Source organism: Neoarius graeffei, chromosome 6, assembly GCF_027579695.1.
Source record: "Neoarius graeffei isolate fNeoGra1 chromosome 6, fNeoGra1.pri, whole genome shotgun sequence".
NCBI lineage: Eukaryota > Metazoa > Chordata > Actinopteri > Siluriformes > Ariidae > Neoarius > Neoarius graeffei.
In genome coordinates this window covers 6024421-6050925 of record NC_083574.1, presented here as the reverse complement: position 1 = coordinate 6050925, position 26505 = coordinate 6024421, and the positions used below count along the sequence as shown (strand labels likewise).

At 43.5% G+C, this 26505-nt stretch overlaps 1 protein-coding gene across 3 annotated transcripts in view; it reads right to left on the bottom strand.

Annotated features, from left to right (window-relative positions):
• The window catches only part of gse1b (Gse1 coiled-coil protein b), a 521271-nt gene that overhangs the window by 68357 nt on the left and 426409 nt on the right, over positions 1–26505 (bottom strand). For all 3 annotated transcript variants that reach the window (XM_060923214.1, XM_060923213.1, XM_060923212.1), the window contains exon 3: positions 22085–22282. In XM_060923214.1, coding sequence (XP_060779197.1) covers positions 22085–22282 — 198 coding nt within the window. The remainder of the gene's footprint in view (positions 1–22084; positions 22283–26505) is intronic.

Here is a 26505-nt window from a genome sequence, read left to right as displayed (position 1 = left end):
AGTGAAGATTTTTGAAAACTCCGTGTATGCCTTTTCGTGTAGACAGAGATAACCGGAGGTTTGCGTTTTAGAACGTCACAATCTGCGCCAAAAAAATGACAACAAATCTGCCCTGACGTCAAACGTGTGACCTTTGTTTACTGCAGAAGCCAGATTAAGCATGGACAAAGAGTAATGGATCGGAGTAGTGCCTTGAAAGCGTTAATTATTGTGCAGGTGCTATTTACATGTTTAATTTTAGAAGCCCAACTACTGATAAGATTCCCAATCAACGTTTTCTGGCGTCTTTTGAAGTTTATACTCCAAAATTGTGTTTAGAAGCAATTCTGTTTCCGAGTCTGTCCAGACGAACGAGCTTGGCGCCATGTTTTATGTTTAGGCGGAAGTGACGCCAACAGAGGGCTATTCTGATGTGATTAGGGGGGAGGATTTGGGGAAATAAGGCCATCTAACAGGTTTAGAATGCTTATGAATGTGATTGAAAACGCAGATGTTCGGTTATGTGTGGAAGGGATTTTTTTCGAAGACGAGGTGGTGTGGATAAAACATTTTTATAAACGGAGGGGGGGAAAATGTTCGGTTTTAAAAATACCCGGCTACGTGTGTACATGGCCTAAATTGAGCGTAGGTGTGAATGTGAGTGTGAATGGTTGTCTGTGTCTATGTGTCAGCCCTGTGATGACCTGGCGACTTGTCCAGGGTGTACCCCGCCTTTCGCCCGTAGTCAGCTGGGATAGGCTCCAGCTCGCCTGGGACCCTGTAGAAGGATAAAGCGGCTAGAGATAATGAGATGAGATGAGATGAGATCACTTTAAACTAATCAGAAATCCACTCTATACATTGCTAATGTGCTAAATGACTATTCTAGCTGCAAATGTCTGGTTTTTGGTGCAATATCTCCATAGGTGTATAGAGGCCCATTTCCAGCAACTCTCACTCCAGTGTTCTAATGGTACAATGTGTTTGCTCATTGCCTCAGAAGGCTAATGGATGATTAGAAAACCCTTGTACAATCATGTTAGCACAGCTGAAAACAGTTGAGCTCTTTAGAGAAGCTATAAAACTGACCTTCCTTTGAGCAGATTGAGTTTCTGGAGCATCACATTTGTGGGGTCGATTAAATGCTCAAAATGGCCAGAAAAATGTCTTGACTATATTTTCTATTCATTTTACAACTTATGGTGGTAAATAAAAGTGTGACTTTTCATGGAAAACACAAAATTGTCTGGGTGACCCCAAACTTTTGAACGGTAGTGTACGCTCACCGGCCACTTTATTAGGAACACCCCTTACATCCACCTACTATTTTGTTTGATGCCGTTCTCTAATCAGTAGCACGATGTGTCAAATCACGCAGGTACAAATCAAGAGCTCCGGTTAATGTTCACAAAGTTCAAACAGAACAGGAAAAATCGTGATCTCACAGTGAAGTGTGGCTTTCTTTCTTTCACTGCGGCATGGGTGCTGGTTTGAGCCAGATGGACTGCTGGTTTGAGTGTTTCAGAAACGGCTGATCTCCTTCCTGGGGTTTTCACACGCAACGGTGTCTAGAGTTTACACAGAATGGTGTGAAAAAAAAAAAAACCAAACATCGAGTGAGTGAGCGACAGTCCTGTGGGTGGAAACAAACGCCTTGTTGATAAGAGAGCTCAGAGATCAGATTGCTTCAAGCTTTTTTCCAGGAAGGATATACCGTAGTAACTCAGATAATCACAACTCTTTGCAACCGTGGTGAGCAGAAAAGCATCTCAGCATGCAACAGCAGCACACGAGACCACACTGGGTTCCACTCCTGCAGCCAAGAACAGGAATCGTAGAATCAACAACAAAAACAAGTTCCTATTAAAGTGGCCGGTGAGTGTATATCACGATACAGACGTACTGTATGATATTTGTAAACACATCATATGCACCTTCGTACGTAACTAACAATCAGGTGACGATCTCGAGATGAAACGATCGATCGGTGATCGATACACTTCAGATTGAAATGCATCGCGATATCAGAGGCATTCAGAGAACATTTGTGAAGGTCGAGCTGAAGGATTCTCAAAAAAACTTCTCAAATGGACATTTTGTACCAAGCCATGCTACAGAGTTTTGTTTTCTCGTTGTTATTCATCATCACGCTTCCAAATCCATATTTAATAAATGCTTAATAAAGCTAATTTTCCTGACTTTCTTGACTGTTGCTCCACCGAGTCAGACTCAATCGATATTCCTGAGGAGCGAGCAAAATTAGATGGATGGAGAAATTTGTCCATTTTTATTGCTGAAAAATAGCTTGTTTGACTGAGACTCACAGTGACATTTAAAAAAAAGAGCACATAAAATGGACATACACTGCAACCCCGCTGTAACGAACTCCTTGGTGGACGTCCAAATAGTTTGATACTGAAAAGTTTGGAGTACTAAAATGAACCTTTAACTAGGTGTTAAGTTTAGCGGTATCAGCAGTCATTTCATTCTTTTATCACTGTTCTTGATAATTGCTAGTGATCGACACCTAAGCGAGGCAAGTTAAGCCTTTGTTTTATAGCGTATTATTAACCTGACTGCGGAACTGATTACTCATTGTTTGCGTCTGGTGGGAAGAGGAATGCATGACTCAGTCTGTCCTGTAAGCAGGCGAATGATGGATGTAATTGCAGGAAGAGTGTTTCTTGACAAACGGATCTAAAACGCAAGACAAACATTCGCAGGGTCGTGAAACGGGCAACGGTCATGCGAGGCACAAACAGAATGGCGAAGGCAAAGACGAAAAGCAGAGTCCAAATACACAACACCAAGTCAAAACCAGAAACCAATACACAGATACAAAGGCTTGGTAACGTGAGACACTCGGTACAGCGTGTATACTTCACCAAGCCTGTGTGTGTGTTTACAGAGTGTTTATAAGCGCACGCTCTGCTTGCGCTCTAATACGGAACAGGTGCATGGTACTGTAATTAGTTCTACGCTCGTAGCGTTTGTGTTGGTCGTTTGACCCGCGCCATCTTGATTAAATAATATTTACAGAAGCAGAAAAAAAACCATACAACCCTTTCACGTGTTCAAGAATCTCGTGGAAGCGTAATTAAAGGATGTAACAGGAAGTAAAAACATCTTTTAATACGTCTGCTTCGTTTTATTCCTTGCAGATCAAAATGATTTGGGCAGAATTTTTATTATACTACTTGAAAAAGAAAAACTGAAAGAAATTCGAGCCAAGTACATGTATTTTTCGCTTCATACTTTAGCTTACTTTTAAAAATTGTCCTGTAAGCAGGTGAATGATGGATGTAATTGCAGGAAGAGTGTTTATTGACAAACAGGCAGGCAAACAGATCAAAAACGTAAGACAAACATTCGCAGGGTCGTGAAACGGGCAACGGTCACGTGAGGCGCAAACAGAATGGCGAAGACAAAGACGAAAAGCAGAGTCCAAATACACAACACCAAGTCAAAACCAGAAACCAATACACAGATACAAAGGCTTGGTAACGTGAGACACTCGGTACAGCGTGTATACTTCACCAAGCCCGTGTGTGTGTTTACAGAGTGTTTATAAGCGCGCGCTGTGATTGCACTCTAATACGGAACAGGTGCATGGTACTGTAATTAGTTCTAATGGTGCTGGATGTTCCGAGCACCAACACGCATGGATGTGACGCAATGGTACCTAATAAAGTGGCTGGGAGTGTATATATATATATATATATATATATATATATATATATATATATATATATATATACACACACTTTTTTTTTTTCTTTCCGTGTCAAGTGCGGTGCTCCGTCCTAATCAGACGGAAAATTAGATACGATGCAACAGAGGATCCACTCCAGAAGATCCTGACACACCGGTTGTTTTTCGCACGTTTATTTTCTCAGCTACATTTTATTTTATTTTAACCGGTTTGGTACTTTGCTGTGTCTAATAATTGATACCGCTTGATTTATGCGGACATTACAGCTCCATATAGTAACGTTATACAAGTACGAAGTTCACGGAAAACTTCTTGTTGTTACGCTTCAGCAGCGTAATTTGAAACTGTGATTTCTTGAAAACATTCATTTTTGCATCAAATTTGTACCTGGTTTGTGAAGCAGCAGTGGACGTGAACCACTTATCAATTTCAAAGCATTTACTAAATAATAAACTATGACGCGATTTACAATGAAGAGGAATTTGTAATTCTTTTCGTAACCTGATTAATCGCTGTATCACGTCGCACGGTGAAAATCATCCTGAATGACGGAATGAGGATGATATTCTCTGCTTGATGTAGCGTTCGTTCATCACCTGATAGCCATCGGTTGATGTGTAACTGAAACAGCCGCCATCACTCACTCACCGACACACACACACACACGGCGTAATGCATTACACACTGTACACTCTGTAGCTATCTAATGCAGTGCCGTATTACAATAACATGCTGCATTAACAGAGCCCTGTCTTGGGAAAGGCCATTAAGAGCTGACATTTCTAAAGAAGGCTTTTAAAAGCAAAAGGACAAAGCCTGCTATCGATGGAGGAGGTAGAGAAGGAGGAGGAAGAAGAAAAAGAGGAGGAGGAGGACGCGGTGGTGGTGGCATTTACCAGGTTGCTGGATGGGCTGATTTTAACCTGTTACTGCTGCGGAGAGGAGAAAACCTCGTGCCGCGTTTGTGTTGGTCATTTGACCTGCGCCGTCTCGATTAAGTAATATTTACAGGTGCAGAAAAAAAACCCAACATAAAACCCTTTCACGTGTTCAGGAATCTCGTGGAAGCGTAATTAAAGGATGTAACAGGAAGTAAAACCACCTTTGAATACGTACGCTTCGTTTTGTTCCTCGCAGATCAAAATGATTTGGGCAGAATTTTTGTTAACTGACGTGAAAAAGAAAATTCGAGCCAAGCACAATTATTTTTCGCTTCATACTTTAGCTTATTTTTAAAAATTGTGGCAAAACTTTTGAAAGGTGAACAAACTTTCTTTCGTCTGTGATAACTCTTTATTAGGCATTTAATGATTCGCCCGATTAACAATTTGATCCGATTCATGATATTGGGTTCACGATTTGATTTTCCCATGATATATCTTTGAAAAAAATAAAATAAAATTTTATTACCCCCCCCCAAAAAAAAAACCTTTTTGTCTCATTTTCTTAATAACCAACAATAATTATTGACCACATTTGTAAAGCTTGGAGTAAAGAACAGCCTGTTAACTAAAATATTCCTTTTATTAAAAATGAAAAACGTTAAGCACAAATAGGCCTTTCCTTAATAAACTTTTATAACCCTTTGTTCTACCTCTATTTGCTTCTCTTTTCTTTATCTTTCAGCTCTTTCCCATTTTAGATCTGGTTTTTATGTGTTTTCGCAGCATTAGAGCTGTGTTACTTCCACTTACGGTGAAGTCATGCACTTATCCATACAGGACACTTTTTCGATGGAATAAAAACATGTGTTCTATTCCCTTCTAGCAGGTTTCGTTCATTTGGTTTGATAGCATGCAATATTGTTAGCATATCGCTTATCCTACGTGTATTACATCACTCTACCCAATGGAGAATGAGCGTTGAATATGGTTTACGATACTGCATGGTTGTCAAGACAACATGACGTCAGATGTCGGAGATGTAAAACTTCTGTGCTAGCGAGTGACTGGGACAATTTGTAAACGAACATGGCCGTCAGGTTTGCTTTGTTAAATGCGTAAGATTTTGAGAGAATTTTGAAAGAGAAAGACGCGTTGAACACCCAGAAGGAATGTATTATAATAATAATAATAATAATAATAATAATAATATCGGCTGGATTTTTTTCATAGTATATCAGATATATTCCATTCAGCTACTCGTCTTCGACTCATATAATACCATAATAGCTGAATGGAATATATCTGATATACCATGAAAAAAAGCCAGCCAATAGTATTTAAATATTGTACCCCCTGCTGTCTAAACATTGTGATTACATCAAGGAAAAACGAAGAGATTACGCAGCCTGATAATAATCACGATTCATCTTTTATTTCATCAATTTGAATCGTTATAAATTTGTATCGCAAATTTATCGTCGCACGATATATCGTTGCATACCTACTAGTTATCCAACAAGTCTACAATCTAAAATAATGAAAAAAATTCTGTGTTATTGTAAAACGATCTCATTGAAAGAAAAACACGTATATTATAATAGAAAATAATAATAGCTGTAGAAATCAGTAGCATAATCTACAGGTTCCACTTAGCTACTTTCTGATAAGTTATGATAAAAATGCAGCCAATATCGCGATCAAATAGATTTTTTTTCTTTGTTTGTTGGTGTTGTTTTAATTATTTTAAGGTCAGATTAAGAGAAACGGCTTCGACACGATATTACGTTATCACAATGTTTACGGAAATTTGTTTGAAAAAAAAGAAATTTACATCTCAAACACTGATATTAGTAAAATATAATTAGTTTAATGTTCAAAAATACAGATCAACGTAATTGTTAATCAAAGGTCCCTAATTTATTCCTTTTCCCTCACAGCAATTGTCCATCAATTACAGTTTTTTTTTTATTATTGAATGACACGTTGTACTTTTTATCCATTTGTGGAACGTCTGGGAAACAAGTTCGTGTTCTCACTTACGCTACAGCAGCTATAAACCTTCGTTCCTTCACCATGCTCTTTCTTTCTCACTCAGATGAAAAAAATACAGCTTGTCATGCTCCTCACTGCAAACTGTCAACATGTCGGTTCCCGACTGTTACAAAGTGCTGAAACTGGAGACTCCTTCCAAAAAAAATAGCTAAACAGGACATTTTTATTGTTTGTTAGCGTATTAGGTGTAGATTACGTACGAGTCTGCTATAGATGACCGTATGAATGATGGACTGAGCCGTTGTTTTTGATCTCCTACTTTTGGATTAATTGCTGATGTTGTGTTTATCTGAGAGCGACGGTGACGATGACATTCTGGGCAAATTAACATAATATCGCATGCTAATGGTAGAACCTAGGACCTCATGTTTCAGGCAGCGCGGCGCTCTTGTAATTTGGCGATACCTCGGTACTCGAAGCACATTACGCCATCATAGCATGTTGAGCGCCACTCCGATCGACTGCGTGCTTGTCTTTCAAATGTATTGACGCCTTGAGACTAGACTCGACGACATCCTTAAACAGTCCCTCGTATACTCGAGCAGGTCGGCCGTTTGTGAGCTCCTCATAGGCGAGGGCTTTGGGTATTCGATGGTCCTTCATTCGGAGGAGATGCCCCCTCTTGATGAAAAGTGCTTCGGTTCCCTTGATATGATGAATTGGTTGTTAATTAATCGATTAGAAAATTAATCAACACTTTCGGACCAATCAGAATCAAGAATTCAGCAGATTTGTAGTATAACTGGAAGTTAACTGTAAATGAGAAAGTTCGACTAGGAAGAAACATCTAATGATCTTCATGACCATCTGGTTATTTATAACTGATGGAATTACCGAACGAAGAACCAGATGAAGATGAGACAGAGAGAGAGGATAAGAGGCGGTGACAGGATGTTGTGAAGCGAGACTGAAAGGAAGTGTGTCGCGTCTGCATGGCAGCAATTAGTAGCCTACTCCCAGCCATTAGTCTGCCCGAGCTCACTCAAACAATCGATACACACTCTGAGCTCAGAGGGGTTTAATACAGCCGTCACACTTCACAACCAGGGGAGGAGGAAGAGGAAAAACAATAAAAGACATTAACATGAACACTTTTAAAGACTGGAACACCAAGCAAGGGAAAAACCGATTGCTCAGAAGGCGTGTCTTGTTCTCCTTGTCCTCCTACACACTCAGAAATGATGCCTCTTGGAAAAGAGGATGTGTTTAACGCAGAAACAAGTCGTAAATTACGGACAAAACTAAGCGAGACGTTTCATCCGAAACGCCAGAAAACACCGGGCCGAGTGCCGTACGTGACCCTCAGGATCACTTACACGGTGTAAATCCGTCGTTTTCTTTGGAACTACCAGAAACCACAGAGCGTTTTTCCACTGCGCAACAGAAATCCTGGACGCCAAACCAACGTTTGTCAAACAAGTATGTATTTCTGATAAATGCTTTTTACTGCGTTGATAATAACAGGCAAACTGACGAGGTTTTTAAAAAGGGCCTCGATAATCGAGCTGGATACGAACAAATTTATTCGTAGATTGTTCGCACAATTCACGTCAGCCTCAAACTCATCGTTTGATATTGACATTAAGATGAATAATAAGATTAGGCCAAAAAAAAAAAGATAGTGTGTTTCCGGTAACATGAAATACTAAAATAAGTTCGGTAGGTAGGAAAAAGGTTTTTTTTTTCTTAATTTTTTTTTTATTTTGTTCGAAAAAATTAACACAACATCTTACAAAATAGTATTTTGGCACAGAATCCTTTATACCACACATCATAATAAAATAAAAGTGTTTTAAATCTTTAAACGAATGAAAAAAATATCGCGAGAGATCGAGTTATGATCTACGGAAGCGTATTGCTGCCACACTCAAAAAAAATTGGCTTAGAATCAAGTAATTACGTGAAAAGATATTGTTAACAAAGTTATCACGTTTTTACAATATATTTATCATGTAATAACATAACATCACGTAATTTCATGATACGAAATTATCACGTTATTTCATGATATTTTCACGTAATAACGTGAAAACACCTTATCAAGAAATAACGTGAAAATAACGTCCTAGGCTAGGCTACTTCCATTAAAAGCAGACGGCCTAGCCTAGCCTACTGTAGAACTTGGGTCGAGCAAAAACATGGCTGAATCCTGAATGACTCCTATTTGTATAAATAGGGGACTACATAGGCGGCAAAATGTAGTTTTTTTCCTGCCATGGAAGTGCACTTGTATACCGAGGAGGAAGCAATTTGCATTACAGCCGTGGATTCAAAATCGCACCTCGGCTCAGGCTGACAGAAGTGGCGAAACATTTTACTTTTTATCGTTTCTTTCACAACTTGAATGCGTTGAAACAAAAAAAATGACAAACTAACGCCGCTTACACTAAAATATCGAGGGAAATTTGTAATAAAAACTTTACGGTCGGCAATTTCGACGCGGAAATTCTCGGTCGGTCGGGTTACCGGAAAAACACTTTTTTTTTTGGCCTTAGATAGAACTCGACGCCGGGCGGCACGGTGGTGTAGTGGTTAGCGCTGTCGCCGCACAGCAAGAAGGTCCGGGTTCGAGCCCCGTGGCCGGCGAGGGCCTTTCTGTGTGGAGTTTGCATGTTCTCCCCGTGTCCGCGTGGGTTTCCTCCGGGTGCTCCGGTTTCCCCCACAGTCCAAAGACATGCAGGTTAGGTTAACTGGTGACTCTAAATTGAGCGTAGGTGTGAATGTGAGTGTGAATGGTTGTCTGTGTCTATGTGTCAGCCCTGTGATGACCTGGCGACTTGTCCAGGGTGTACCCCGCCTTTCGCCCGTAGTCAGCTGGGATAGGCTCCAGCTCGCCTGCGACCCTTTAGAACAGGATAAAGTGGCTACAGATAATGAGATGAGATCAGAACTCGACGCCAACGGCGTTGATGGGGATGCCTCTGCCTGGTAGACTACACGCCTTATTAAGTTGTGATTTGGGGATGGACATTTAACCTCACAGTAATCTTGACCTGGTGAAATTACTTGTATTAGCCTTGGAGATATTGTGTTCACAAGGTTTTCGGACAGACATTTGACCTCACAGTGACCTTGGCCTTAGACCTTTTGATCTCAAAATCTAATCAGTTCATGTTTGTCCCAAAGCGCACAAATGGTGAAAGTTTGGTGAAATTCCTTTCATTAGCCTTTGAGATATCGCGTTCACAAGGTTTCGGGACGGACACATGAACAACCCGAAAACATAATGCCTCCTGCACTTTACGGTGGCGGAGGCATAACGAGCCATTTGATTAGGACAAAAGTAATGGCACCCTGTACAAGTCGGATGAGTTAGCAAGCGTCTAAGGTAGCCGGGCCGCGAGTTGGCCTAGTGGTTAGCGTGTCCGCCTTTCGACCGGGAGGTCGCGAGTTCTACTCGTGGTCGGGTCATACCAAAGACCATCATAAAAATTGTACCTACTACCATCTGGCAAGGCATGCTGCAATACAGATGTGAGTGGGGAAGTCAAACTCTCACGGTTACCAGAGGACCTGCCCCGCACTGTAATCCTAGCTGTATAGGCGAGAGGCCGAGGGCTATCGAAACGGAGATCGGCGCCGCACCCATACGCCTCAAGAGACTGCCTGGGAAGACCAGATTCTGGCGTGAGAGGGAGGTGCTCTTTCACTGTTTCGTCGTTTACGTCTCTGTGAGCTTCTCCTTTTATGGAATTTCACACGTGTCACTTAAGGCTCGGTCCGACAATACCAATAACTACAACTATACCGATAACTATAAATAAATCGTCCGCTGCAGTTCATGTGGTCGGTGCTCACACCAGACCGATAACGATCCCGATAGCCCAGGCCTGGGTTTATCCGTATCACTGAGATCGTTTCTGGGGCGATTTTTCCAGGCCTGGACCTGATCCGATAAAACATCTGACCAATCAGATTGCACGTGACGTCGTCTGAGCACGTCCTATTTTTCCTGGCCGTCTTTGTACAGCCTTGTATCACGGAATACGGATTCACGGAAAATTAAAAAATGCATAATATGAAGCACGGATCTTTTATTCATGGATATGTGATTTTTCCGTGAAATATTAATCGTGCATTAATAAAGTCAGCATATAGCCTAAATGCAGGTAAGATATTTTAATGATGAACTTCGGCAGTCCAAACATTTAACTGGACTTCAAGACTTCTTGATTTTTTTATCCGTGACGCATCATCTGTATGAAATCGGTAACCAATCTGTCATATACTGAAGCGTCCGTGACCGATCTGTAAATTATTAGCTTTCGTATTAAAATCCGTAACCACAACATGTTTTGTGCCCTTTTTTTAAAATTATATTTCTGTAATCCGTGACCTGTCTGTATTTTATCAACCACCGGAGTGTGTACATGGGTTGTTTTGAAGTCCAAGCTGTACAGTATAGGGATGTTAACCGATGACCGTTTGACCGGTGGTTGACCGAATCAACGTTAACCGGTTAATTTTTTTTTGGTTGTCGGTGAAAAAAAAAAATCAATCGTTTTGAAGCTGCCGATTTTGGAGCGGAGAACCTGGAATTCTGTGTTTGTAAACGCTTGGGGCATGCCATGCGGTGTAAGGACGACAGCTGACAAATCAGAAACACCCATTCAGTCATGTCCCACCCTCCCGCCCCAGTTAAAGACAACTGACAAATCAGAAGCACCCATTCAGTCATGTCCCGCCCCAGTTGAACACAGCTGCCACCAGTGTTGCCAGATTGGGCGGTTTCAAGTGGATTTTGGCGGGTTTTGAACATATTTTGGGCTGGAAAACGTCAGCAATATCTGGCAACATTGGCTGCCACTCGGCGAAAGAAAAAAAAAGTGTAGACACAGGGTTTTTAGCTTACAAATTACTATTCTGTTTTTTTTTTTTAATTATTATTAGAAGGCACATGGAGTTTAGTCCTGCCTTGGCCAGTGCATTCTGAAAGTATGTTTCGGTCTGTAGCCAACAATGCATGTTATTGCAGATCATATCTCTCCACACAAACTAAAGGCGCAGATGCCGACTTTTTCACGGCTTTTTCATGGACTGTAACGGCTTTTGCTTATGTAGTAATTTTAATACAGAATTTACTCTGATGAAATTATTCAGACACTCCAACGCCCCCCCTAAAAAAAAAATCGGATCTGCACGAGCCGTGAAAAAGGCGCGCCGTTTGCATCCCTGTTTAAACTCATAGGTTAACCGACTTTAACCGGCTAATGAGGCTCGGTGGTCGGTCAAGATTTTTTTTAGTTTTCGCCATCCCTAGTACAGTATGACCCGGAATAATGTGCTACTACTTGGAAAAAACTTCCATGATTATTCCTAAAGAAACGTGTATTTATTCCCCTGAGTGCCAGGACCAAGTGATATTATAGCTGTGGTGTTTCTGCTCCAGACTGGAACTAAATCCAGGATAGTCAGAGTTGGAGTTATCGGTATCGGTGTTGTCGGACCGGGCCTTAAATGTAAATGTAAATCAGGACAGGGCTTGGCTTGGGAATTTAGGGCTGACATGAGTACGAAGAACATCAGCGTTATCGATACTTCATGTAACTAAGCTACTCGGTGATGCTTGATCAATGAGGCCCGCTCATATTTTTACACATAAACAGCCTTGTCCACGGGCGGCACGGTGGCGTAGTGGTTAGCGCTGTCGCCTCACAGCAAGAAGGTCCGGGTTCGAGCCCCGTGGCCGGCGAGGGCCTTTCTGTGCGGAGTTTGCATGTTCTCCCCGTGTCCGCGTGGGTTTCCTCCGGGTGCTCCGGTTTCCCCCACAGTCCAAAGACATGCAGGTTAGGTTAACTGGTGACTCTAAATTGAGCGTAGGTGTGAATGTGAGTGTGAATGGTTGTCTGTGTCTATGTGTCAGCCCTGTGATGACCTGGCGACTTGTCCAGGGTGTACCCCGCCTTTCGCCCGTAGTCAGCTGGGATAGGCTCCAGCTTGCCTGCGACCCTGTAGAACAGGATAAAGCGGCTAGAGATAATGAGATGAGATGAGCCTTGTCCACTTCCTGTTGAGGAATTGCGAAAAAATTCAATAGCGGCAAAAGTTTTCGACACCTAATAATGCTACAAATCTCCAGAGTTGACGATCTTGAGCGCTCTCTTTTGTTTTCACGTCATTGTTTTTCGTCTTATCTCACTTTCTCTCTGCGCATGAATAATTCAGCAGTATCAGAAAAGCAAGCGTGCGAGATGTAAAAGCCTCCCTTGTCCTCCGTCCTCATCTTTCGCTCTTCCTTCCTCTCATCTCTCCACTCAGAAACGTGTGTCCCTGCAGCTTCCTTGCCATGAACACGCTTCCTGGTGGGGTTTTTTTATTTCCTCGGATTCACTTTGAACTCTCTCTCTCTAGCTCTCACACACACACACACACATAATCCTAAACAAAGCTCCTGCTGCCTACGTCGGGCTGAATTCCTGGAGGTCCCGTGCCTGAATAGCCTCAGTCCCAAACGCCAGAACACGTCATCGGGGCAGATGGGACTCTCGGTGACACGCACACCATCTGAACCTCAAACTGGTGTCAGATTATGATATGCTAATAGCATTCAAATCTATGCGGCGTGTCCCTTGCAAGCTGCTCTCCAGAAATCCAAAACGCTGAATTTTGCTCTGTGAGATGCGACAAATAAAGACAAAAAACAAGCAAAACAAACAGTTTGTTACGGTGTCACGGTGTACATCTATGTCACTGCTGACGTTTTCTGAAATACTGATTACACTGAAATACTGAATCCCTTGTGTATCTGGTCAATAAAAATGCCCCAATGCTGCTTCTTTGGAATCCAAAATCGTACGAACGCAACCTTCGATTCTCGGCGCACGGACTCGACTGAAAATAAAACACACTGTGTGTTTTTAATCCTTGCGTTACACCGCTGCCTCTTAGCATGGTCGTACGAGACGCAAGCAAGGCGTGTGCGTTTTTAAACATCTGATTAATACCGTGATATTTTCAGACTGGAATATATCATCTTGTGAAAATTTCAAACGATGGGGAAGAAACAGAGCGGGCGGAGGAGTGGACTGCCTGTGCTGGGTTGATTAATGTGTAGCTCTGCTCTCTGTGGACTCCCCCATTAACCCAGCCTCTCTCTCTCTCCCTCTCTCTCTCTCCCACACACACACACACACACACTCCCCTCCCGTCCTGCATTAGAACAACATCAGCACTTAATTAAACAGGCCATTTCACACCTGGTGTGCATAGCGGCGCTCCGACAAGCCTGCCTCCATATGCTCGCTCTGGTCATGCACTGCCAACACCACACAAAGGCCTGCTAATCTGAATCTCTCTCTCTCTCACACACACACACACACACACACACACTCGTAGGCACGCCATCGGTGTGTATGTTTGCCTTTGGGAAGGTGTGCCTGATGTCAGCTTGTTTGTGTGACACAGAGAAAGCAAAGCAGCTGGAAGGTGTGACAATACTTTGCACGTTTCGACACGGCGTGGGTCGAATGTGTGGACACTTTTTTTCTTCTTCCATGGAACGTTAAAAAGCAAAAAACAGCCCAAAACAGGAAGCTAGACAGCTTAGAGCACTTTCTAAGCCAGAAAATTAAAACGCAGGCTTGTGCGAACAAACTTGTTACCTCGAGTTTAGTTGTTTTTTTTTTTTATCTGACAGAGTTAAAACGCCGACATTAAAAAATATTTCCGACTGAAAATACCGTAAATCTTGTAATATTACAAGCCCGATTCCAAAAAAGTTGGGACAAAGTACAAATTGTAAATAAAACAGAATGCAATAATTTACAAATCTCAAAAACTGATATTGTATTCACAATAGAACATAGACAACATATCAAATGTCGAAAGTGAGACATTTTGAAATTTCATGCCAAATATTGGCTCATTTGAAATTTCATGACAGCAACACATCTCAAAAAAGTTGGGACAGGGGCAATAAGAGGCTAGAAAAGTTAAAGGTACAAAAAAGGAACAGCTGGAGGACCAAATTGCAACTCATTAGGTCAATTGGCAATAGGTCATTAACATGACTGGGTATAAAAAGAGCATCTTGGAGTGGCAGCGGCTCTCAGAAGTAAAGATGGGAAGAGGATCACCAATCCCCCTAATTCTGCAGCGACAAATAGTGGAGCAATATCAGAAAGGAGTTCGACAGTGTAAAATTGCAAAGAGTTTGAACATATCATCATCTACAGTGCATAATATCATCAAAAGATTCAGAGAATCTGGAAGAATCTCTGTGCGTAAGGGTCAAGGCCGGAAAACCATACTGGGTGCCCGTGATCTTCGGGCCCTTAGACGGCACTGCATCACATACAGGCATGCTTCTGTATTGGAAATCACAAAATGGGCTCAGGAATATTTCCAGAGAACATTATCTGTGAACACAATTCACCGTGCCATCCGCCGTTGCCAGCTAAAACTCTATAGTTCAAAGAAGAAGCCGTATCTAAACATGATCCAGAAGCGCAGACGTCTTCTCTGGGCCAAGGCTCATTTAAAATGGACTGTGGCAAAGTGGAAAACTGTTCTGTGGTCAGACGAATCAAAATTTGAAGTTCTTTATGGAAATCAGGGACGCCGTGTCATTCGGACTAAAGAGGAGAAGGACGACCCGAGTTGTTATCAGCGCTCAGTTCAGAAGCCTGCATCTCTGATGGTATGGGGTTGCATTAGTGCGTGTGGCATGGGCAGCTTACACATCTGGAAAGACACCATCAATGCTGAAAGGTATATCCAGGTTCTAGAGCAACATATGCTCCCATCCAGACGACGTCTCTTTCAGGGAAGACCTTGCATTTTCCAACATGACAATGCCAAACCACATACTGCATCAATTACAGCATCATGGCTGCGTAGAAGAAGGGTCCGGGTACTGAACTGGCCAGCCTGCAGTCCAGATCTTTCACCCATAGAAAACATTTGGCGCATCATAAAACGGAAGATATGACAAAAAAGACCTAAGACAGTAGAGCAACTAGAATCCTACATTAGACAAGAATGGGTTAACATTCCTATCCCTAAACTTGAGCAACTTGTCTCCTCAGTCCCCAGACGTTTACAGACTGTTGTAAAGAGAAAAGGGGATGTCTCACAGTGGGAAACATGGCCTTGTCCCAACTTTTTTGAGATGTGTTGTTGTCATGAAATTTAAAATCACCTAATTTTTCTCTTTAAATGATACATTTTCTCAGTTTAAACATTTGATATGTCATCTATGTTCTATTCTGAATAAAATATGGAATTTTGAAACTTCCACATCATTGCATTCCGTTTTTATTTACAATTTGTACTTTGTCCCAACTTTTTTGGAATCGGGGTTGTATTATTATTATTATTATTATTCTCCTAATGTGTTTCAGGATGCTATTTCTCCCTCAGTTTTCAACCAAACATCACTAAATTTCACATGAAGAATACCACCTCTGGGCTGAATTACACTGCTGTGACTTTTGGTACTGATCTGGATCACTGATCCGGAATGATCCATGAAGAACAGGATTTTTTTTTTCAATCACTTATAACTCTGTCAATTTTCATGATTATTTTCAATCAGGTTTTTTTTTTTTTTTGTTCAGGGCGGCAGGGCGCAACGTTTCAATTAACAAAGGTCAGCTAGCGTAAATTACTGTGACTTTAGTCACAGCCTCTATCTATTTATTATTATTATTATTATTATTCTCCTAATGGTTTTTAGGACGCCATTTCTCCCTCAGTTTTCAACCAAACACCCCCGAATTTCACATGAAGAAGAATGACCTCCGGCCTGAATTACATTGCTGTGACTTTTGGTGCTGATCTGGATCACTGACCGGGAATGATCCATGAAGAACGGGATTTTTTCCCCCCAATCACTTAAAGCTCTGTTAATTTTCATTATTTTTTTCAACCAGCTTTTTTTTTTTTCAGGACGGCAGGCCGCAACTTTTCCTCACTAAGCGTCATTCTCGATCTCTTATCGTTCCGGATCTATAGGATACGTCCCGGTTTGTAACAGCTAGCGCAAATTCCTGTGACTTTAGTCACACACTCTGTCGAGTCTGTCTTGCTGTACGACCCCTGAATTGTGACTCGATTAGTCAGAGGGTAAAGACATTTCTGAAGAAATTACCTTTTTTAGCTTTTAAAGTTCCACTGCGACAGAAAAAAAGATAGCAGCAGTGTTATCGGTAGGATTGCATGTACAGTAAAACGTTGAGATAAAAAAATGAATCATGATAATAATAAATAAATAACAAAAAAAAAATAATAATGCGAGCGTCCATTTTAATCCTTTATCACCTTTGCGTTTAATTGTACCTCGTTCTGAGGGGGTCAGAACAATCAGAAGGTAATTCCTGAAGAAAACGTTTCCCTTTAACGATAAGATGAGATAACGAGATTAAAGACCTCCATTCTGAAAACAGCCTGAAAAGTACCGTTGGTTCCTGTTAGCTCTGATGAGCAGGAACCAGACCCTGTCCAGCTGAAGCGGAGTGGTGGATGTTTTTAGATCTGAATGTATCTGTTTGCCTGATTTGGAGCTTTTCAGACTGTGTGTGTGAGACAGAGAGACAGACAGAGAGAGAGACAGAGAACAGTTCACTCCCTGCTCCAGATGGAGGGGTCAGTGCTGCTTGGCTGCTCTCCTCATGTCTGCCGTGGCCACACAAAAACAGGGGCAGCCCTCAGGGCAACGTCATCCCTCCTCCTCCTCCTCTCTCGCTTTTTATCCTGTACTCATCCTTCTCCTCTTTATCCTCCCTGATCCCTCACTCTCTATCTTCTCTCCCTCTCTCTGCTGCCTAAACAGCGATGCACCTGTAGACCGGCGGCCTTTAAAATAAAACGAGAAGGGAAAAAAAAACCCCGATACGATCAAAATCAGAACGACGACATCATGCTTGATATCGCATGGCTGTTAGACACTGCGAGTCTGTAAACATTCCTCCTTCCTGTGAAAATGACTTTTTAACTGATCAGAGCCACAACATAAGCTCTGTCGATTAGTCATAATTAGTCAGTGATCATCACAGTGTTGTGATTCACCGTTTCATCAAAGGCTGAGTGTTCGGGTCTCGCCGCTCAGTGTGATGCCTGTGTGGGAGTGAAGCAGGCTGCTGAGCTTAAATCAACGCCAGTGTGTTAGTACTACACACACACACACACACACACACACACACGCAGGCAGGCACGGCAGGAGTCCAGGGCACGGTAAGGATGCACCGCATATGCTGGAAGACAACAGCGTATGCTAAAAAGGGTAATGGCTGCCAGGCACTGTGGGGGATTACACGTCTCGCTCGGTGTATCTCCATTTGTATGCTCGCGTGTGCCTCGACACATGAGCGAATGAGTTTTACTCACAGAACCATTTTCAGCACCGCGGTCAGAGCGAGCCCGCCTGAAAAAAGGTGACGACGTGGGCACCGATACTTTCATCGTGACGCGTTTCGATGGCTGGAGGGAGCAGGAAGCCGTTTCGAGCGCAGAGCAAAGAGGGTGCTGGGCAAAAGAGAAAACGACGGGGGTGCCAATACTTAAACATTCTCAACAATAACAGAGAGGGACTCAGCATGCAAAGCTGTAATGGTTTACTTCGGTCATGTGACAAACTGCAAGTTGGTTTTTTTTTTGCCTCAAGACAAAATGGAGACTGGTGAGGGAACGTAACTATAACTGGATAAAAAGTACAACGTGTCATTGATTAATCAATTTAAAAAAAAACCAAACGTGTTACACGAGTGCTGTGGTGTAACAGGGACAAAATCATCTGTTGATTATTTTCCTAAAACAGCACACCGTGACATCCTGACTGTTTACACGTGACATCAAGCGATTCTTTTAAAATATCAAACATTCTTTGTTTTTTTTACATGCTGTTTTTAACAAGCTTGTGGCTTAATCATAGTGTGTGTGTGTGTTTCCCTTGCGGTCTGTTTTTAAACGCCACCCACCCACCCACAGAAACGCAGAGCGGCAGAAATACAGACAGAGGAAGAAAAGAAGAAAGATGGAGTGAGAAAGATGGTGGAGAGATGGACTGGGAGTTGTGTTTCACTTTGGAGCTGAGTAGATAGTGTGTGTGTGTGTGTGTGTGTGTGTGTGTGTGTGTGTGTGTGTGTGTGTGTTGTGAAGCAGGAGTGTGAGAGTGAGGGAGAAAGAACAGTGGGAGTGCGAGTGTCTGCGAGGGTGGATTTGTAAAAGATTGGGGTTATGTGCTCTCTTCAGGGAGTAATAAATCAAAGCGCGGGGAGCAGAGCGCTGGCTCCAATCTGAGAGAGAGAGAGAGAGAGAGAGAGGGGGGGAATGACTGATTAAGAGCAGAGATTCAGGGGTGGCTGGTTCGAAGCACGAGGTCCAACCCGGCTTGGTGGGGTGAATCGCGACAGAACCAGTCTGAAACAGTGGGAAATCATGTTGGACCTAAACACGCCTCCGAACCACGACACTAAACGCTCGTGTCGTGCATGGTGTTTAAGAGCTTGCTAACTGCGGTGCTCGGTTCATCTGCGTGGGGGAACTGGAGCTAAAATCAGACACACCAGTACCATCCTTCCACTCAGCAGGGTGCCGGAGCCAAATCCTCCCCCACTCCTTCTCTCTCTTAGCCTAGTAAACTAGACCCAACCGCCTAGCGGCCCAAAATATTTTTTGCCTAGCGAGTGGGTCTAGCCTCGCACCATATAAACAAAAACACCCCGGGCATCAAATCGTGCCCGCCAATCACAACGCAAGGTTTTTGTTTGGATTCTTTGGGCGGGCTTTTGCAGGAGTGACGACAAAGCTGCGCGACGCTGGAGAAAGCGCAACAGGAAAGATGGCTACGGCTAGTGAACAGCGCGCGTTTGACTCCGCTTTGGAATCAGTTTTAGAAGAATTAGACTTGGAGTTTTCGTTGAAACATGAGCAGGAAGAGGCTCTCCGCTCATTCCTTTTCAAGAAGGACGTTTTCGCTGTTTTGCCGACCGGCTATGGCAAAAGTCTGATCTACCAACTGGCTCCGCTCGTAGCCAAAAGGATGGGGCTAGTTTGTGCAGTACGAAGAATTAATAAACAGCTTTGAAACATTACTTTTTGATTGTTTCTTATTTTCCCGTTATTTTAAATTTAAGGGAAATTATTTCACCAAACACCACTAAATAAAAACTCTCAAAAACAGTTTAAGCAAACCCTTGAAAAACACTTGGAAAAAAATGAGTGTATGTGGTACAGCCTCCAAACTTGTGGTCATTATCTCCAAACTTCTTAATATCTAGAACCTGTTTATTAATTAATACGCATTTTGAAAAATTATTTATTTCAAGGCCTCCCCCACTGCTTTCTGTCGCTCTGACTACGTCACAGTCACTGTTGCGCTGATTGGTCAGAGCGTTGGCCTATACGCACAGAGACAGTTTGAAAGACAGCGGTTTGTTCCTCCTACCTGCTTCGGAAATGTCTACGGATAGAAGCCAGACTAAATATTCACATTTAGTCTGGCTTGCCAGGCTATCTCTCTCTCTCTCTCTCTCTCTCTCTCTCTATCACAAGTTCTGGACCAGACCATGTCCCTCCCTGTACATGAAGCTCACATGAAAACACGTATTCGTCACCAAAAAAAGCCCCCAAAACTTTCTTTGGCACTCAATCACACATTTTTACTTTTACTTCCTGCCCCAAAGCACGTTCATTTAAAGGAGAACTGAAGGCAAATTAATATCATCAAAACTCTCATTTTATTAAATATCGGAACGCATTTTTGATCGCTATTTTGTCGCTGCTATAGCAAGTTCTGAGTGTTTGAAATATGCTCTGTAATATATCAGTCCATATGTCAAAGCAACGGCCGTAAACGAGATTCGTCGAGACCTGTGCGAGACATTGTAGGACGGAAGTAAAACGTACAGCGGAAATCCGACGCTGTGTCCGAAATCGCTCACTCGTTCACTACTCACTATATAAAGAGAGGAAAAAACGCTTTCGGACACTACTCCGTCATGCTCGTATTTACATCATTACTGTCGCACAATTAAAACGTGCCGGATCAGTCGGCTGGTGGGTTTCAAAATAATAAATGCATGCATGTTATACTGAGCGCGTTTCCGACATTAATAAATACAAAGTCCCTGCAGTTCTTTTAAATCAAGACTGAATACTTTCTTCTTTACTGCTGCCTTTTATTAAATCAAATCTTAATTTGATTTCTTTCAGCGCGGACAGCGCTACAAAATGGCATCCCACTATATAGTGCCCTACGTAGTGAGTACGGAGCGGTTTCGGACACAGGGTTTGTCAAAAAACGCGCGCGCCCTCTTTCGAATGCTGAAGCTGGAAGTTTTGTTTGTTTTGATAGCAATCAGGAAAGTTTGACAAAAGTCGGCAGTAATCGTCATTTAAACTCGTTTTTGTGCAATACTTCGTTTGGAAAACAGTTTTCAAAATGGCGGCACTGACACCTGGCTGACACTTCTTCACGTTTCGAAGTCTCGCACAAGTCTCGTGAAGATCGCGCGGATAAGGGTAGTATCTCACCGGGTTGCGACAGCCTGCGACGCAACAATTGCGATAAAATATGCGAATTTTTTCACTTGGAATCAGACTGAATTGATATTCGCATATTTTATCGCAATTGTTGCGTCTCCAACTAGTCGCAGGCTGTCGCAGCCCAGTGAGATACACTCGCACTTCCTGTCTCACGGAAACTGACTTGAGAAGGGTTCGCGACGGCTTTGCGACACCGGCGACGCGTTTGCGGCTATTTTGAGAGAAATTCTGTCGCACACATTTTTTGAACATGTTCAAAATTTCAGCGACGAAGGAGCGACACTTCGCGACTCGTGCGAGGAAATTGAGAAGCCCCGCGAATGTTTCAAGACACTTTTCAAGAAACTCTCTCGCGAATGATGTTCGCAATTTGTCGCAAGCTGTCGCAGCCCAGTGAGATACTGGCTTAAGCGGCGCCTGCCGTGGACCAAACGAACTAAATTCAACACGGCTAAAAACCGAATACGCCGATAAGTATAATATTTAATTGCAGTTAGTTGCCAATACGAGTCACGATATAAGGTTACTAAAACCGAAAACGCAATCGAATAACACAAGGAAATAAAGCAAGTTTAAAAATGACTTCAGTGCCCCTTTAAGCCACGCCCACAAAGCGAATGCTGATGAATGTTTTTTTCCTGATTTTCCTGCATTCTTGAACGGCTCTTGTGTGAATAAATTAGTTGATAAGCAAAGACGTGCACACACACTCTCTTTCTCTCTCACACACACACTCGGACTCTGATACGACATGTGTAAATGCCTCTGCTCAGGAGATTCCACACTGCAGCGTTTTGAGTTTAAGTGGGTCATCGAGCGCGACCGAGCCTCCCGAGGGAACGCCGCTTAATTCACTTCAGCGAGATTTCCACTTAAGAGCCATTAGGAGCTAGACCTACAGAGCGCACGGCGTAACATGTAACCTGCACATTTGTCAAGAGGTCAGAGGTTGACTCGGGCAGGGGGTTTTTACCTCGAGGCTCCTCGGCTTGCTTGGCCAGCTTGCGGAGGGCGGCGGCGAATCCGGAGTGAGCAGACTGAGCCGCCGGGCTGCCATTGGCCACGATGGAGCCGTTGAGAGGCGACGGCGTGAGCGGGCTGACCGTCGCCGTGGTGCGCGTCGCCGTGGAGATCATGCCTAGTGAGGGCGACTTCGGCTCATGGCTCATGCCTGCGAGAGACGGAGAGAAACAGTGAGAGAACTGTTCGGAGGTGAAGTGCTTGTGTTTTGGTTTTGTTTTAACCAGAGCTGGCTTTCAGTCGGGTATGACACACTCAGTCCATTAGCAACTGTTGAGTCACGTAGGCCTGTGGGTACGAATCACACACACACACACACACACACAAAACACTACCAACAGTTGGGGGTGAAGGGATATTGGTCAAGGGTTACACCTAAGGTCAAGCATAGCTTATCAAGAGAGACTGCCCACACACACACACAAAAAATATTGAATTCTCAATTCTGATTGGTCAGAAGGAGTTGAGTCAGTCAGTCATTTTCCACACCACCAGTGATAGGAACTTGTAAATGTAACAATAAACGGATAAAAAAGTACACTGTGCCATTCTTTAATTCACTCCAAATTCCAATCGTTGGAAAATTCCTGTGGGATCTTTCATCACACTGGAAACTCCAACTCTGCTTCATCACAACGTCCCGTCGCTGATTAATATCCTACAACCGCACGACACGCCGTGTTTTATTCCTTACACATTAAGATAAACAGCTCCGGTCATGTGACCAATTCCATAAAACCCACCCACACGAAAGAACTCATCACAGCCTGTAATTTCACTGATTCAGTCACCGGCATTAAAATAAAACATCTATTTTAGGGTGCGAGGGCCTTAATCCAAACAAGTTCGAATTTCAACACGCGCAGCAATATCTGAACACACTCACGCACGCATGTACGCGTGCGCACACTTCCGTCTATAAACTGACGTGACATGAGTCGTTGTGTTGGTGTCGGTATTTCTTTTCAGAGAGACGGATTTACGAGCGCTCTGTCGCTCTGCGTCTTGCGCTGAAAGAGGATACGAGTGACAGTAGAGGAATCTCTACACACACACACACACACACACACACACACACACACACACACACACACACACACGCTAAAGCACACACATGAGGAGTGTCTTCACAGCCTAAGGATGATTCGAGGGCAGAGTATTTTTACGCAGCTTGTGATTGAATCAGGCAGGTCGAAACAGACGCCAGGCCATGGGCAGAGAGAGAAAGAAAGAAAGAGAGAGACAGAGAGAAAGAAAGACAGACAGAGCGAGAGAGAGAGAGAGACAGACGGACACACAGAGAGAGCGAGACAGACAGAGAGCGAGAGAGACAGACAGATAGAGATGGACAGAGAGACAGACAGAGAGAGAGAGAAAGACAGACAGAGAGCAAGAGAGACAGATGGACAGACAGACAAACAGACAGACAGCTGGACAGAGAGACAAGACACAAAGAGAGACAGACAGACAGACAGAGAGAGAGAGAGACAGACTGCAACCTGAGAGGGAGACACAGAGAGTGAGAGAGACAGACGGACACACAGAGAGAGCGAGCCAGACAGAGAGCAAGAGAGACAGACAGAGAGAGATGGACAGAGAGACGGACAGAGAGAGAGAGAAAGACAGACAGAGAGAGACAGACAGAGACAGAGAGCAAGAGAGGCAGAAGGACAGAGAGAGACAGACAGACAAACAGACAGACAGCTGGACAGAGAGACAAGACACAAAGAGAGACAGATAGACAGAGAGAGAGAGAGAGACAGACAGACAGAGAGAGAGAGACAGACTGCAACCTGAGAGGGAGACACAGAGAGCGAGAGAGACAGACGGACACACAGAGAGAGCGAGCCAGACAGAGAGCGAGAGAGACAGACAGAGAGAGATGGACAGAGAGACGGACAGAGAGAGAGAGAAAGACAGACAGAGAGAGACAGACAGAGACAGACAGCAAGAGAGACAGATGGACAGAGAGAGACAGACAGACAAACAGACAGACAGAGAGCGAGAGAGAGACAGACAGAGAGAGAGAGACAGACTGCAACCTGAGAGGGAGACACAGAGAGTGAGAGAGACAGACGGACACACAGAGAGAGCGAGACAGACAGAGAGCGAGAGAGACAGACAGAGAGAGATGGACAGAGAGACCGACAGAGAGAGAGAGAAAGACAGACAGAGAGAGACAGACAGAGACATTGAGCAAGAGAGACAGATGGACAGAGAGAGAGAGAGACAGACAGACAAACAGACGGACAGCTGGACAGAGAGACAAGACACAAAGAGAGACAGACAGACAGAGAAAGAGAGAGAGAGAGAGACAGACAGACAGCAACCTGAGAGGGAGACACAGCCTGAGAGGTGTGAGGTCACTTGGTAGTGTGTGTGTGTGTGTGTGTGTGTGTGTGTGTGTGTGTGTGTGTGTGTGTGTGTGTGTGTGTGAGAGAGAGAGAGAATGTCAATGTTTCATTTCCACGACACTATGAAGTTATAACCCCTGCCTCACCTTCTGTACTCTGACTGAACCTCCCCGAACAATAAATAATTAAATTAAAAATGTCACCAGCACACAACTGGGACTAACCCCTCCTCCTCCTACTGCTGCACACACACACACACACACACACACACACACACACACACACACACGTGTTCCTAAAATGCCGTTGCTGATATATATCACACTTTAGTAATTACTTCAACCAACACCAATTTTTCAAACATTCCAAGACCAATCAGCTCCATTCAGTATCCCAGGCTCCGCCCCCATTGGTTCTGGGTTCCAGACAAGTGCTGAAAAATTCCTCTGGTGATGAAACCACGCCTAAATTACCAGTAAATTGCATAGTACGACAGTCGTACACGAGCTTTTCTTCTTTAATACGTAACAGATACGTCACATAAAGATGATGTTGCCACAGAAACCTCCAGAAACCATCTACCTTTACACATGAATGCGTAAACAGTCAATGGTGCATTCGTGCTGAAGGCTGTAATTATCAGTCATAACTTCCGATCGTAACTTCCTAGCTGACTACGAAAAGCAAAAGAAAACACCCCCCTCAACTCGGAATTCCTAGTTGGAAACTCACGACGGTCTCTTCAACCCGGAGTTCAGCAAGTGATAGTAAATCACCATGGCCGCTCAAAACATACCGACATACCCTATCTGCTTGTTAAATCTGTAACGCTGACAACGACATCTCGCTGTTTTGATGAGATAAATATACGTCATGCATCACAAAGAAGAACACTGACACGTCCAGGGTTTTTCCTCCCATTCCCCAGGACATCATTCCGAGCTTCTCCGACTTCCCACTTCCGAGTTACGCCATACATCGACTCTGGAGAAGTCGATTATCTGGAAGTGATGTAACCCTGATTACAATTCGGATATAGATGTGGATGAAGGACTGTGCCATACTGTGTCGTAACATCCAGCGGAGATAAGAAGGATCCTGGAACTTCCGGTAGGTTCTTTATCGTCTGAGTAAGTTCATGGAATGTAAAGAAGATATCTAAAAGAGAAAAAAAAAAAATTCCACCCAGAATAAAAACTGCTGAGAAGTACGCTGAGATAACTCGCACTCGTAACACTGCATGCCCATGAGACAGTGGTTCATTCGCCCTGATTCACCCACATCAAACAAGCCCGAGGCGATGCTTTTCGACACGTACGCTTGATGACATGAAACGAAAGCGTCTGTCGCGAGTTCTGGTAAATTACAAAAAAACAAACAAACAAACAAACATTACACTACAATACACAAGGCAGGGGGTGCACAAACTTTTGGACACATAACTGTCAGCAGTAAAATTAAGAAGAGGAACGGCAGAAGTTCTGAAAAGCGGCATGTTTACACACACACACACACACACACACACACACACACTTCTTCTCACAGAGAGACACCGCAACTAACACACACCGGAATTCACACTTAGAGAAATGTTCCCCCCCACCCCACCCCACACACACACACACACACACGCACACACATTTTATCTCACACAGACACACCACAACTAGCACACACCGGAATTCACACTTAGAGAAATGTGCCCCACACACACACACACACACACACACACACACACACACACACACACTCCAGCTACCCCTCCTCACTGTACTGTGCTGTACGAACAGAAAAGCGGCGTCTGCTTACTGCACAAAGGAGCGGCTCCGTCTCTGTCACCCATCGCTGCATCTTCCAAGCCTCGCTTGTCCGAGCTGCCGAGGGAATCACCATCTTTCTCCTCTCACTTTCTTCCTTCGCTCTCTCTCTCTCTCTCTCTCTCTCTCTCTCTCTCACAAAGAGCTTATCTAACAAAGCGACACTCTCTCTCTCTCTCTCTCACACACACACACACACACAC